A 12,925-nucleotide genomic window follows, 5' to 3' on the forward strand; every position below is an offset into this window, starting at 1 on the left:
GCACAGAGTCTTAACTACTGGACCTCCAGGGAAGTCCCCTCATGACCCTTGAAGAACACTTCTTCCTTGGTCTGTTTTTTAACTGCAGGTCAAATCATCAATTCAGTAGTAGAGACCAGCGTTTGTTTAGAAAGGAACTAAACTAGATCAGAAAATAGAGTGCATTGCTTGTAGTATTGGGAGGCATTGTTTCATGACGCAAAATGTATTTCTCAATGAGCATCACAGTGAGAAGTTAGAAAGTCACTGGGTTTGCTTTCATAGGTGGGAGTATCCCTTCCCCTATCCTATTTTGATGACTCTCCTCTTGAGCCAAGTTGAAAAACCTGGGTCTGAAAAGAGACAAGAAAAACATGATGTACTTTCATCTTTACAAGGTTATTAATTATGAAGGTTTTCATAAATTACTGTGGGATTTGTTCCATTGTTTTAGAAGTCTATAATATCATCATCGAAAATGTATTCTAACACATTTCTTCCATGTTCATTTGGGTGTCTGATCCCTATTTTGATACACCTGGTAATTGCTAGATCTCCGCAGCTTGTGAATTCTTCCAGTTGATTTATTTTCATGGAGTATTTTGCCTTTGCGTGATCCTAAATTGCTTTATTGATGTGCAGGGGTGCCGTTACCAGGACCTGTTTGCAGTAGCTTTGTTGTACGTACTTAAGTATAGTGTTAAGTAAGAGCTTCGACTGGGAGTGAAATATATTTATGCAGACAAAAGGGTGTCTCAGAGTTGGGTAAAAATGCTTATTCTTATCCAACAATGCATGTGATTCTTTTCAGAATTAAAACGCCTTTGAATGGATTTTTAAGAAGTCCTCTAGGAGCCCTTGAAACAATTATGTGATTTTTCTATTTTTTTTCTTATATTAAAATATCTAGCTGGAAATGTCTAATGATATATTTCTTAAAAAAATAATGGAACTAATGCCAAAATTATAGATACACTTAGTTTTAAATTTTCCTTGTGGCTCTAATTTTGACATGGAGTCACTTATACCTGATTTAAAGAGTTAAGCATTTAAATAATCTGATGTCAGCCACTGAATTCACTGGGCACCCATTATTTCACGCCTGATATATTGTTTTCCACAGAACATTCTTGTAAATATGTTTATGTGATGCAAATGAGGCTAAAGTACTACGCTATCAGATCTGTAATGTTTAAGGAACAATAATTTCTTTAAAAAGTATGATCTGCAGTGTTAAGGGAAGTTTATAATTTCCAAAATGACTTACTTAACAGGAGAAGTCTTGATGAAAGCATTTAGCATGGAGGTGAAATATGCCTCATTAAGTTTCCAGGTTATGTACATGTCAACACTTCTTTTGTCATCTTTCAGTAGTTTATTTACATAACTGAGGGCTGCTACTTTTATTAGTGGTGATCACAGCAAATGATTTTGATAAGTTAACCTAAGCAACATAATGTGCTTCTGTTTCCACCAAACTAATGGTGAGGAATCCAACCCTCCTCCTTCTGCCCCCTCCCCTGGTAGTAAAGAGCCCCTATTTACATATGTAAATAAGTCATTCAGTTGAGAGCCCCTGGGGCCCACCCAGGTCCGATCTGTTATTTTGCTGATGTTGATGGCATTAGCCAGGAGGTAAATGGTACCAGGAGACTGATGTCTTAGACTGGAATGACAGATACCAGAGGCTGAAGGCTGTCATTTAGGAGGAGAAATGGATTCTTGGGACTAAGAATTTTGGAAGAAAATGAAGGCACAAATTTTGTCTTTAATGTTGGCCTGAGAGATATAATTGAATGTTTTTCTTGAACATGGAAAGCTATACATACAAATTTGTTATATAAGGATGTTGCTTTCCTACCATACCATTTTTGAGGGCCCTGTTTGCTTTTTAAAGAACGTAAAATATTTCACAATTGAACTCATAGAGCTGGCTATGGTCAGGTACCTTCCCTGGCTGTATGAGGGAATCTGGCCTGTAATAAGAAAGGAAAACTTTTAAATGAAGTTCTCCCTAAAGTGAAGAAGGTGACATGTCCAGTTTCTAATGAATTAAATTCTTCTCCAAGGTTCCTATCAAGGACATAGCTATGTCCACATTTCTACAAAGCCTGAGTAACTGTAGAACACACAGGCCGCCGACCACCACCAACTTTTTTTGTCAACAACAGAATACAGTGTGACTATTTTTGAAAATTAAGATGAATTTCAGACATGAGTCATATGGAGAAAAACTTGCTCTGAGCCATTCAGAATCCCTTTATTTCTATTCCATAAGCAATTCATTAAAATGACATTAATCCTCCAGGCTGTTCTTTGGTTTCTATTAAGATGTATTACTGGAATCTGTGTAAATATATTGATCATCTCATAGGCCTCTTTGTTCATCACAAGCAGACTATTGTTACAGCGTCAGTGTACTTCATAATAAATGAGACTAAGTGGAGACCAGGTTTTGAAAACCCACCCGCCCCCTCCATTCCCCTTGAAGGATGTGCTTGCCCTCTTTAAACCAGCCTTTCACAAAACAGGAGTTTAAGATTGAGAGTCACAGTTTAATATCAACAGCTGCCCCCTGCTGAGTTCATGGTGCAATTAGCTAATTAAAAAATATATAACATTTTTCACCTTGAAGTCAGAAGAAAAGCAATAAACCACAGGCTCCGGATTTAGTTAATTTGCACATTGACTGTAATTGTGTATTTAACGCCAAGATTAATTTTTTTCCTGATGAGTGGGAGCCTGGCACTGTGCACTGGAACTCTTAAATTGGTTGTAATCATTCCATAGGGAGGTTGATAAGGGCAGGTAGTTCTCCAGACATGTTAATGAGGATAAGTATTTATTTACATCTGATAACTTTTTTTTAGGAGAAAAAGCGTTAAACAACTTTCTGATAAACTATTAAATTTAAAGGAGGCTTCAAATCAAGCTAAATAAATAATCTGATTTTAAAAAACCATTTCTCATGTAAAATCTATTGATTCTATTGAATGGGAAATCATACTCAATTTTGTTTGTTTTGTTTTGCCAAACATTCAGTGAATTAATGAGAACAATTTCTGCTGTCAAAGCTTTGGTACATTTTCTAGGTCAACCGAGATTTAAAACTATTGCCTTGCATTTTTTTCAGAAGAGGGTAGGGAAAGAATGCATGCTGGCAGGGCAGTTAGTAGGAAAAACATAATCCTGATGTGCAATCTGCTACTTATAACATTTCCTGTTTGAAAGGTAAGCGTTATACTTTGGATACCGAAGCAGTGATTGTTGGCAATTCAAGTGGGTGTGATTGATCCATGTCTTAAAAGTAACAGAGCTGTTATTCTTAGAAGAAAAAAAGAAAAGAATTCTCAAGTATTATAATACAGACATTGCATTTTTACCTAAGTAGAGGTCTTTTCACTCTCCTCTGTGAGCAGATGCTAATACTCATCTGACAGATATTTCACTCCCTAGGTAGATGCTCACTTGGACCCGGGGCTTTATGCCCAGGGGTTTTCTGAGACCGTCTCTCTGTTGCTTTCATCTCCCCATCCCTGAAGTCAGTGCTCACAGTGGATTGTGCTTGCTTCTTAGATTCCTGTTTACTGTTATCCAGCTTTGAAAGATGGAGAAGTGAAACTCTACCATTCATGGGGGCCCCTATTCCAAACTTTTCCTTTAAAATACAGTTGCTTGGGTTTGTGTGTGTGTGTGTGTGTGTGTTTGACATGGAATGAGTGATGGGAGGTGTTAAGTCTTTCTACCTGATCCATTTGTCCAATATATATACAAGGGTTTGTCTAAGGAAACGACCACCCTTCTATACAGGTTAGGTTATAAACTTAATGTTCAATCTCTGTTCCATCCAATAAAACTTAACTGCATTCAGGGGCAGAGTTTTTGGTGGCTGCCAGACACCAGGAATTCTGCCAGGATGAAGAAGAGAGGAGCTTCTGAGGCAAGAGAGTTTTCTTGGTTTTGGGGAAGACGGTGATTTCCGTGTCTTTTTGGTGATATCCAAATGGGCGGCAAGTCTAAGAATGCCCCTTACTGCCTTCTGCTGTTCTAGGAAGATTGACCTCATGTTCAGGGAAATCATGCTCCAGTTTTCCTTAGTATTCTTGAAATACAATTAGGGGCAATATCAGGTAACAGGAAAGTGCAGATTTGATGGGAACTGTACCGGGCCATGACTTTATCACACACATGCATATACAAGGCTATTTTTAATAAAATGACTTGCACGTGGCATGTGGTCTTGTGGGGGAAATCATGTCATGTCTTTTTATTGTTGGATTTTAGCTGAAACAGACAAGTACAGTGCCGTTAAATGCTGTCCCTCTCCCTTTTCCGACCATTTTCCCATCATCCCACGCCCCACCTTGTCCTCTCCCACCTCGTTCATCCCCATCTTCCATTCCCTGTCAGGAAGGGCAGCCTCCGAAGAGCCATTTCAACTCAGCCCGACATCACCAGAGACTAGTGGACCCAGCTGCTTCAAAAGTGAGTGTGTCCTGTCGCATGGTGCATGGCGGTGTGGTCCTTGTGAGGAAAAGGGTGTTGTGAGTTTTTATTTATGCTGGTGTATTTGAAGGCTTTAGAGGAGGCAAAGTCTTCTCTATTAATCAAAGGCCATTCACACCAAGGGAGTTCTGGCGTTGAATCACCAGACCTGAAAACAAGCAAAACCCTGATAAGTAGCACCTGCTGGTTTCTGTGGTGTAAATACTCCCACCGCGGCCAATTTCAAACAGCAGTTTGACAAAAGCAACTTCAGAGCCGAGAAGAGATGCCCAGTGGAGCTCTAACATATACAGATCCAATTGACACAAATCCTAGTTAAAATATAGCAGAAAATTAGGAAGTGAACCAATTTTGAGTATCTCTTACCTTTGTTTTCAATATAATGTATTTCATTGGAAGTTTAGATATTTTTAATCAATTAATGACTGTATTTAACAACTGGCTTGTAAAATTCCTGGAAATTTACCGAGCTGGTGTGGGTGGGCTCCAGCACAGCAGTTCCAGGTGTGATATATTCGTTGAGAATAGTCTTCAGTCATTTTGGTCATGCCCAACTCTTACGATCTACAGAAAAGTGGCTGAGGTTTTGAGCAAGGATTTGCTGTTCCCACACAGCGCAAGTAAGTCGCAGGCCAGTTCTGCTGCACACGGACTTTTATTAAACAGACATTTCCTGGCAAACAGGCACAAAGCATTGTGCCTGTCCTATAAACTCAGTGAAGTCCCTGCTCTCAGGCCTTTTAATAAAGTGCTCCAGCCAAATCTCGTTGGAAGGTTCCACTTAAGGTTGATGACCTGACAACTTTCCGGAGGCAGGATTCTCTCATTTTTATGGTGGGCATCATGCAATGGGGCTTCTGTGCCCCAGCTGCTGGACATAAGGCCATTGAACAGTTGGGCCTCGGGTGCCAGTCCTAAGGGTCCAAGTTACAGACCTTCATAGATTCTTACGCGCTGCTCATGCAAGGGCAGAGAATATCTCTAAATTGACTTTGCCGATTCACTTACCTTAAAGACCGCTAGTTTCAACAATGAAATCCCGTTTCTAACATCCTGAGAACACTGATTTTGACTTCGGCAATGAAAACCCATTTCAGTATGCCAATTAGCAAAATCTCGGGTGTGACTGAGATACAGATACCTCTGATGTAATGCTAGTTGACCACCCTGGGGGGAGGGGGAGTCCATCCTGATCAGGGCTACGGACTGGGTATAGGGTATAATTTTAACCAATACATAATATCACACTGCATGTGTGGTAGTATTTGAAAGTGGACTCCAAATGTCATAGCCTTTTGTTACGTTTATTAAGTACCTGGGGTGCCCCCCGCCCGCAAGCTCCAGACAGCTCACTTTGGGTGAGGACCCTTGTGATGAAGTTATGAAAGTTCTGTTAGGATGTGAGGGAAAAAAATCAACTAGCTCTGAATAAGGTGAATGGATTCATTATGTGAATCTTGCTAAAGGAGAGCACAGCTCAGAGTACAGCAGGTCCTTCTCAGACCCCGCCGAAGAGTTTTCATTAACGAGGCACTAAAACATCCTGTGGTTAAGCACACTGTTAATGTGCTTAACCGCTTATAGAGTGGTTAATCCACTGTTATACCCAGCATGTACCTCTGGTTTAAGGACTCAACTCAGCGTGTGCTTTTGTTCCTCCTCTTTCTTTTTTCCAGTGTTCATTTCATTCTGCTTGGCATTTTCAGAAGTCCTGTGCCTCACGCATGCAAAGAGTTGTATATTACACTGTAAATGAGCTGCGTTTCTTCTGTTGAGTCTTTTTGTGGTTCCATTTTGTCTTGAGTGAGAATCATGGCTTCTTTTTCTAGACACACTCTTAGAGGAACTCATTAAACTGCTCTAAAGAAAACGTCTGGTGCCTTAATGTGCTGTGTGAATAGGTTCAGCCAGTGTTAACAAATAGGCTTTAAAGGTCAAATCCTTTCCTCCCCCAAATACTGCAGGACTAGGAATTCGAGAAAGGCCTAAATTTTTTCCCTAATATTAGGAACTGATGGGGGAAACTACATTTCTTGTGTGGATAGGTTACTTGGACAACAAATAGCAAATGGAAATATGCATCAGTGTAGCCAGTGACCTTTTGTTGTAAGTACATTGGTGCTTAGAATCTGCACTGTATTTTCTTCAACTCAATAATCTGAGTTGTAGTAAAAAAAAAAAACCCTGGGTCAGTAACAATTTACAGTAAACCGGCTGCCACATCTTTTGAGAACACTGATTTTGTTGAGTCGGCATTGTAATCTGGAAAGAAGTGTGATCAAATAGAGATACTCAGTTTCCCATTAGCAATACAGAGGGGCGGGAAGAATATCCTTGACTGGGTTGTACATTGGGCTTTGTCATAAACCAGCTCTATGGCCGTGGGCAGCCACTTATCACTGAGCCCCCATTGCTCAAGGTTTTCTCTTCTATTAAATGAGAGTTTATTAAATGTTCCCTTAGTCAAATTATGGAATTATGTTTCTTTCCCATCAAGGCTATTTATAACTAGATACTTCACCGTTTAGTCTGAGATTTTTGAATAGCATTTCTCAATCCTAAAATCCCTCTACAAACGGCATCCTTTCTCTTGACTTGCAAGGCATTATTTTTGGGTGGTCTTCTATCAGTGTCTTCAACGGATGTTAATTTTTAAAACAGAATTACTTACTTTAAAGCTATGGGGGAAAATATGGACCAGAAATACGGTGCTCATTTTCTGCTCAAGGAGTTGGCTTTTTTTTTTTAGCCTGAATTTTTTTAATCTTAGTCTTCGAAAGCCTTCGAAAGTGCTTTGAGCATAGGAAAACAAGCTTTTAAATCTGTTTTATTTGAATAAGAGTTAAAGAGTTAGAGAGAAATCAAAGGTAAGTAATGTACCTCTGATTGGCTAAACTTGTCCACTGGGAATTTCTAAAATGTCTTTTGTTTGGAGAATATGCTCACCTGTCTATCCCCCAGTATGAATGCTGTAACACATTAAATGAACAAAGAATGAAGAAAACGGGCAATAGGAATAATAGTTCAAAGACCACAGAGCAGTTATTTGTGGAGCTGGTAAAGGCTTCTGTTAAATAAAAATCAATTTGATATGGGAGCGTCGGGGACAGGATCTGGGGAGACAGGAGGTGGACAGAAGATAACACGAGAGTGTACAGAGGATTAGTTTTCAAACCTCCTGGCATTTCAGCACAAAAGAATAATGAAGATTTATTCTAGATGAACTGTCATTTTTCCTTGGAAGCTTTGCTGATCCAGAATAAATAGGTTCATAGAGACTGTATTGAAATTTTGAGCATGTGACAGTAAGTAGCGGTGGGCATAGCATCTAATACCTTTCAGAACCAGAAAGTGCTGTAACATTCTATCCTCTTAAAAAACAAACCAAACTCTCCCAATGGACAGGTATTCCAGCTAACCAAAACCCTGCATATAATTCTAAGATACATTGTTTCAGTATGCCATAGGGCTTGAAAATCGTTTATACTAATTCTCAGCGATTTCTCTACCTTTTTCTAATGAGAATAAGGTTTGTAAAACCTGGGCTCCCCTGCTGGGAAAATCAGCCCAGAGCTATCTCAGAGCAGATGGTCTTCTTTTCTCACTACTATAAACCTTTTAGGATTGATCCTTTTTTCATTTTTATCTCTCTGAAGAGTAAATGTCTCTGAGACCTTAGAAACCCACTGTTCAGAGGGGGCAAGAGGCTGCCTTGACCAGAGTTCAGAGTTGCAAAGATGATGTAGAATAAAAGCCATGGAAATCATGGAATTGTGTTTCTCTCTATAATAGCAAAAGAAAATAGGTTGACTTTTCAAGTTCTAAGGGGACAGGCTTTAAAATATCTACATTTCTGAGCCTTATTATGCTTTGCGTTTCTGGATGGTAATTAACACCCTCCTAGTCCCAGGAATTTCAAGTGTTAAAGAATAATTTCTTCTCTTTTGGAGGATGTAATACTTGTTACTATATTTAAGGAGGTAGAAAGACGGGGAAGGGGCTGGGAAGATTGGTTGCCATAATTATTCTGGGAATATTTTAGTCATATAAAATATTGTACTACGTAAACTTTTTTTTACAAAGGCTTTTAGGGACAGAAATTTTTGAGGCCGCTTATAGCTTTTGTTTCTTTGTTTGTACATCAGCCATCTATAAATTGCCTTTGGTCCCAGCTAAAGTAGGTGTGAATCTTATATCTGCAACTTAATAGCTGTGACTTTGGGGCAGTTACTTAATCACCCTGAGAAAGCCTCAGTTTCTTCATCTGAGAACAAAATAATATCCACCTCATGAGATTGTTTTGAGGAGTAAATGAGAGAATGTATGAAAAGTTTTTACCACATAGATAGGCACTTAATGAGTGCCAGAAAAACTGTAGCTATCCTTTAAATTATGATTACTCTTATTATGATTATCAGGTAATCATTATCTAACTTTTTGAGGATTTTTTTTTTCCGTCTTGTAAGATAAGGGCTTAGGACCAGATGATCCTTGAGGTAGAATGTCTGCATTGTTAAAAGTCTGTACAGTTATACTTATTTTCGAATGTTTGTCATATACTCAGCTGTGTGGTAGGCATGGAGGAATATAACTTGTAGGATTTAGTTCTTACCTTCAGAATGTAATGTAATTGGCAAAGAAATGATGCAGAGACAGTCATCAATTGTTTGGTAAACAATGTCAGAGGGGCGTTGATTTTGAACCAAAAGACATCTGTGAGCCACAGTCAGAAAAGGCTTCCTGGAGCCGGTGGGTTTTCATCAGGGCCCTGAAGGAAGGAAAAAGCTTAAAAAAAAAATTATTTATTATTTATTCATTTTGGCCGCGCCGGGTCTTAGTTGTGGCATGCGGACTTCTTAGTTGCAGCATGCAAACTCTTAGTTGTGGCATGCATGCGGGATCTAGTTCTCCGACCAGGGATTGAACCCGGACCCCCTGTATCGGGAGCTCAGAGTGGCACCCACTGGGCCACCAGGCAAGTCCCAGAAAGAGCTTTTTTTTTTCCTTTGTGATACGCGGGCCTCCCACTGCTGCGGCCCCTCCCGCTGCGGAGCGCAGGCCCCGGACGCGCAGGCTCAGGGGCCATGGCTCACGGGCCCAGCAGCTCCGCGGCATGTGGGATCCTCCCGGACCAGGGCACGAACCCGTGTCCCCTGCGTCGGCAGGTGGACTTCCAACCACTGCGCCACCAGGGAAGCCCAGAAAGGGCTTTTTAAACCTTGAATATGGGCGTGAACATTAGGAGAATGCACAAGGTAATGTGATGGGCCAGACCTGAATGGAGGGAATAGGTGACATGGAAGGGGATGCTCCTGTATGGCTGTCCCTGGTGGGATGCAGGCGGGCTTTGCCATCACGCAGACTGTTCTCAAGTTCTGTGTATTAGTTGTGTGGCCGAGGGAAAGTCTCTTGTTTCCTCATCCATACAGTGGGGGAATAACCTCATTAAGATTGTTCTTATAATGAAATGGTCTGGTGCAGACATTCCGTAGAGTGATCGGGCTGTTTTGGGTAGTAAAATGACAGTTCTTAGTTAAACTAGACACAGTCTGTCCTACGAACCAGCAATCCCGATCCAAAAGAACTGGCCTCTGTTGGAGGACACAGATGCTTCTTGCAGCATTCTTGTTACCCCAGAAAGTTTGGGGATGTTGTGGGTGTAGACAGTTTAGAGAGTGATTGGAAAAACAGGGTACGTCACATAACATCTAGCAGTTAGAAGCAGCAGCCTTGAAGGGACAAGCAGCAATGTGGCTGGAGCCTAAAACATATTACTGTGTGGAAAAACAAAGCTTAAACAAATTCAGTTCTTTACTACCATGCTTGTAATGTTGATTAAAAATACATGTACATCATACAACTTGCATTTTCCGGGCGCTCGTACAAGTAGATGAATTTCCATCAGGCACATTAGAAAGGTGGGCTGGAGACAGGGAAGGGGTATCGAAAGTTAGGTATGCAAGTAAATAAACTGATGGGTGGGAATAATATTCTCTGTCTGAGGAGTATGATTAACCCTACCCTCTCCTGTACACTTGAATCTCCCCACATGAAAGTAGGTAGATAGACCAAGAAATATGGTATACGGGAGACTTCAAGAAGTCTCTAGGAATGGAAGCAGTGCTCCTACAAATCATGGAGCAGCTGACACTCATGCAGCTCTGACACATGTCCGCCTGGTTCTAGGTTCTGGACACACAGGACTAACAACTTTACTCCTCACAGCATCCTCAGGAGGGCGGTACTGTTGATGGCCGTTTGGCAGGTGAGGACACTGAAGCGTGCACGGGATCGCACGGATAGAGTAAAAAGAGAGCTGGGATTCGAGCCCAGTCAGTCTGGCTCTTGGGATCCCTGTTCTTGACTATCCTGCCTGGCTGCCTGGGATGGACATAGCTGAAGTGGTGAAGGAGGACCAGAGCCTTTCCACCCATGGTGCCCTTGGACCATGCCTGGCAGTTGCAACTACTTCCTTTTTGTGGAGGCTGCCAATTTTTAAAAAAATTGCGTGTACTTGTGTGTGTACACATGTGTATAAAACTTTTTATTAAAATACAACATACATTCACAAGCGTACAGCTTGATGAATTTCCACAAACTGGACAATCCTGTGTGACCAGCACCCAGATTCAGGAACAGAACACAGTGGGTAAACCTGAAAAACCAGAACTTCTGTCACTTTTACTGGGCATGATGTTAGGATTGCTGGGAAGCGACATCATGAAAAACATAAGCCTTTAAAAGTGAAAACAATAGAGAAGTCAAAGATTCTAAACATTGCTACAGGTTTTGGGTGTTTCTGAGGTGTGGGAAAAAACGCTCTACCTTTTCTCGATTTTTACCACAGTTAGTTCCTTCCGTTACCAGTAGTGGAGGGCACAGACCACTCGTGAAGGAAAGCAGAAAGTCTCTCAATGAGTTCAAGGCAAACTCACCTTATCAAAGGATAAAACAGATAGAGCTGCAGGCCTTAGACATAAATAGATGAACACCTACATAGTGTGGATCATCAGGAAGACCTTGAATGGACAGGGAAATGAATTTTCACCTCTCCTCTGGTCATTGTTTAACTCCATGTCTTTGATGTTCAATCTAAACTCCTATGGACTGCACTTGTCAGCTTACAGGGCAAAGCTATGACATTGTACATCACACTCGAAGGGTAATGTTTTCCCATATTCCAAACGATCCGTTCCCTTCAGGTTCAGGCTGAGTCTGAGGTTGCATTTTGGGGCTACGTTAACAACATGATCTGTCTACCTGGCACATCTGTGCACAGTTCACTGCCTTTGGCAGACAGCACAGAGAAGTTAAATCACTTGCAGGAGGTCCAGAGCTAGTACACGGTGAAGCCCAGTTAGTCCCTGCGCTTAGCCACCACACCATGCCCTTTGCACCACCATCTAGGAGGGGCTCCGCCCTTTCCCGGGCGACACGCTGTACTGAGCGGCATTTCTCAGGGTTCAAAAGGAAGGCAACCACAGTACCCATGACGATGTTCTTCTGCCTCCTGTGCTAGAGACCTCCTTTGACCTATATCCCACTCTCCTGCCACCTGACTCCACAGCACTAGGGTCCTACGTAATGCTGCAAAACTATCTGAAAAGCATTCATTCTCCTTACCGTTCCTTTGTGTGTCCCTCCCAGTTTACAAGGATGTATTTCTCTGTTGACTTTAACAGAATTCTAGAGCCCTAACAATGCAGTTGAAAAGTGGGCAAAGGGCACCCCAATTTTTTCAGCCTAACATCTCTCTACTCAGATACATACAAGTAATTTTACAGAAAGTGGATTCCACTTATTTATTTTCCATGATTCTGTGTATAATGTGTCATGTAAACACAGTATTGAAGCAGTCAAAATTACAGGGCTAAAACATGCCTTTGGAATTCAGTTCCGGTAACTCATACTGAACGATTTGGCCATTTTGTGGCCAGGCATTTACGGGATTTAGTGCTTAAGCTTGAAGGTGAGTATAGCCTGCTGCCTTTTGAAAAAAATCTTGTTATTGAGGTATAACATATATACAGAAAAGTACAGATATTTTAAGTTTGATATTATCCCAAAGATCTGAGTGATTTTTTTTTTCTGTAAGAGTAACACATATCCAAAAAATGCAGATATCAGTGAACTTTCACACACTGACTATACCCAGGTAACAACACCAAGATTTAAAACACAGAGCATTACCACCACCCCAGCAGACCCCTGTGTTACCCTTGTAGCAGTTTTCAGAATGTTTTAAATTTCTATTTTTGTTTTCACAGTTGCATTTCTTTCCTGATACTATTTGCCAACATCCTAATTCATTATCCAGTAAATTTTTGTTTTTAAGAAAAGAATGGGATTGGGCTTCAAAATAGAGGTAAAGAACAAGTGTAAAAACCATAATCATTGGCTTTTAATATTTTAGCTGCTGGAATTTCTATTTTAAGGCCAT

At 40.9% G+C, this 12,925-nt stretch overlaps 1 protein-coding gene across 8 annotated transcripts in view; it reads left to right on the forward strand.

Annotated features, from left to right (window-relative positions):
• MAST4 (microtubule associated serine/threonine kinase family member 4) overlaps positions 1–12,925 on the forward strand; it is a 567,949-nt gene that overhangs the window by 274,849 nt on the left and 280,175 nt on the right. For 4 of the 8 annotated variants that reach the window (XM_060295831.1, XM_060295835.1, XM_060295832.1 and 1 more), the window contains exon 4: positions 4,390–4,464. The exons of the other annotated variants lie outside the window; for them this stretch is intronic. In XM_060295831.1, coding sequence (XP_060151814.1) covers positions 4,390–4,464 — 75 coding nt within the window. The remainder of the gene's footprint in view (positions 1–4,389; positions 4,465–12,925) is intronic. 8 annotated transcript variants of the gene reach the window in all.

Source organism: Globicephala melas, chromosome 3 (genome assembly GCF_963455315.2).
Source record: "Globicephala melas chromosome 3, mGloMel1.2, whole genome shotgun sequence".
NCBI classification, from domain to species: Eukaryota; Metazoa; Chordata; class Mammalia; order Artiodactyla; family Delphinidae; genus Globicephala; species Globicephala melas.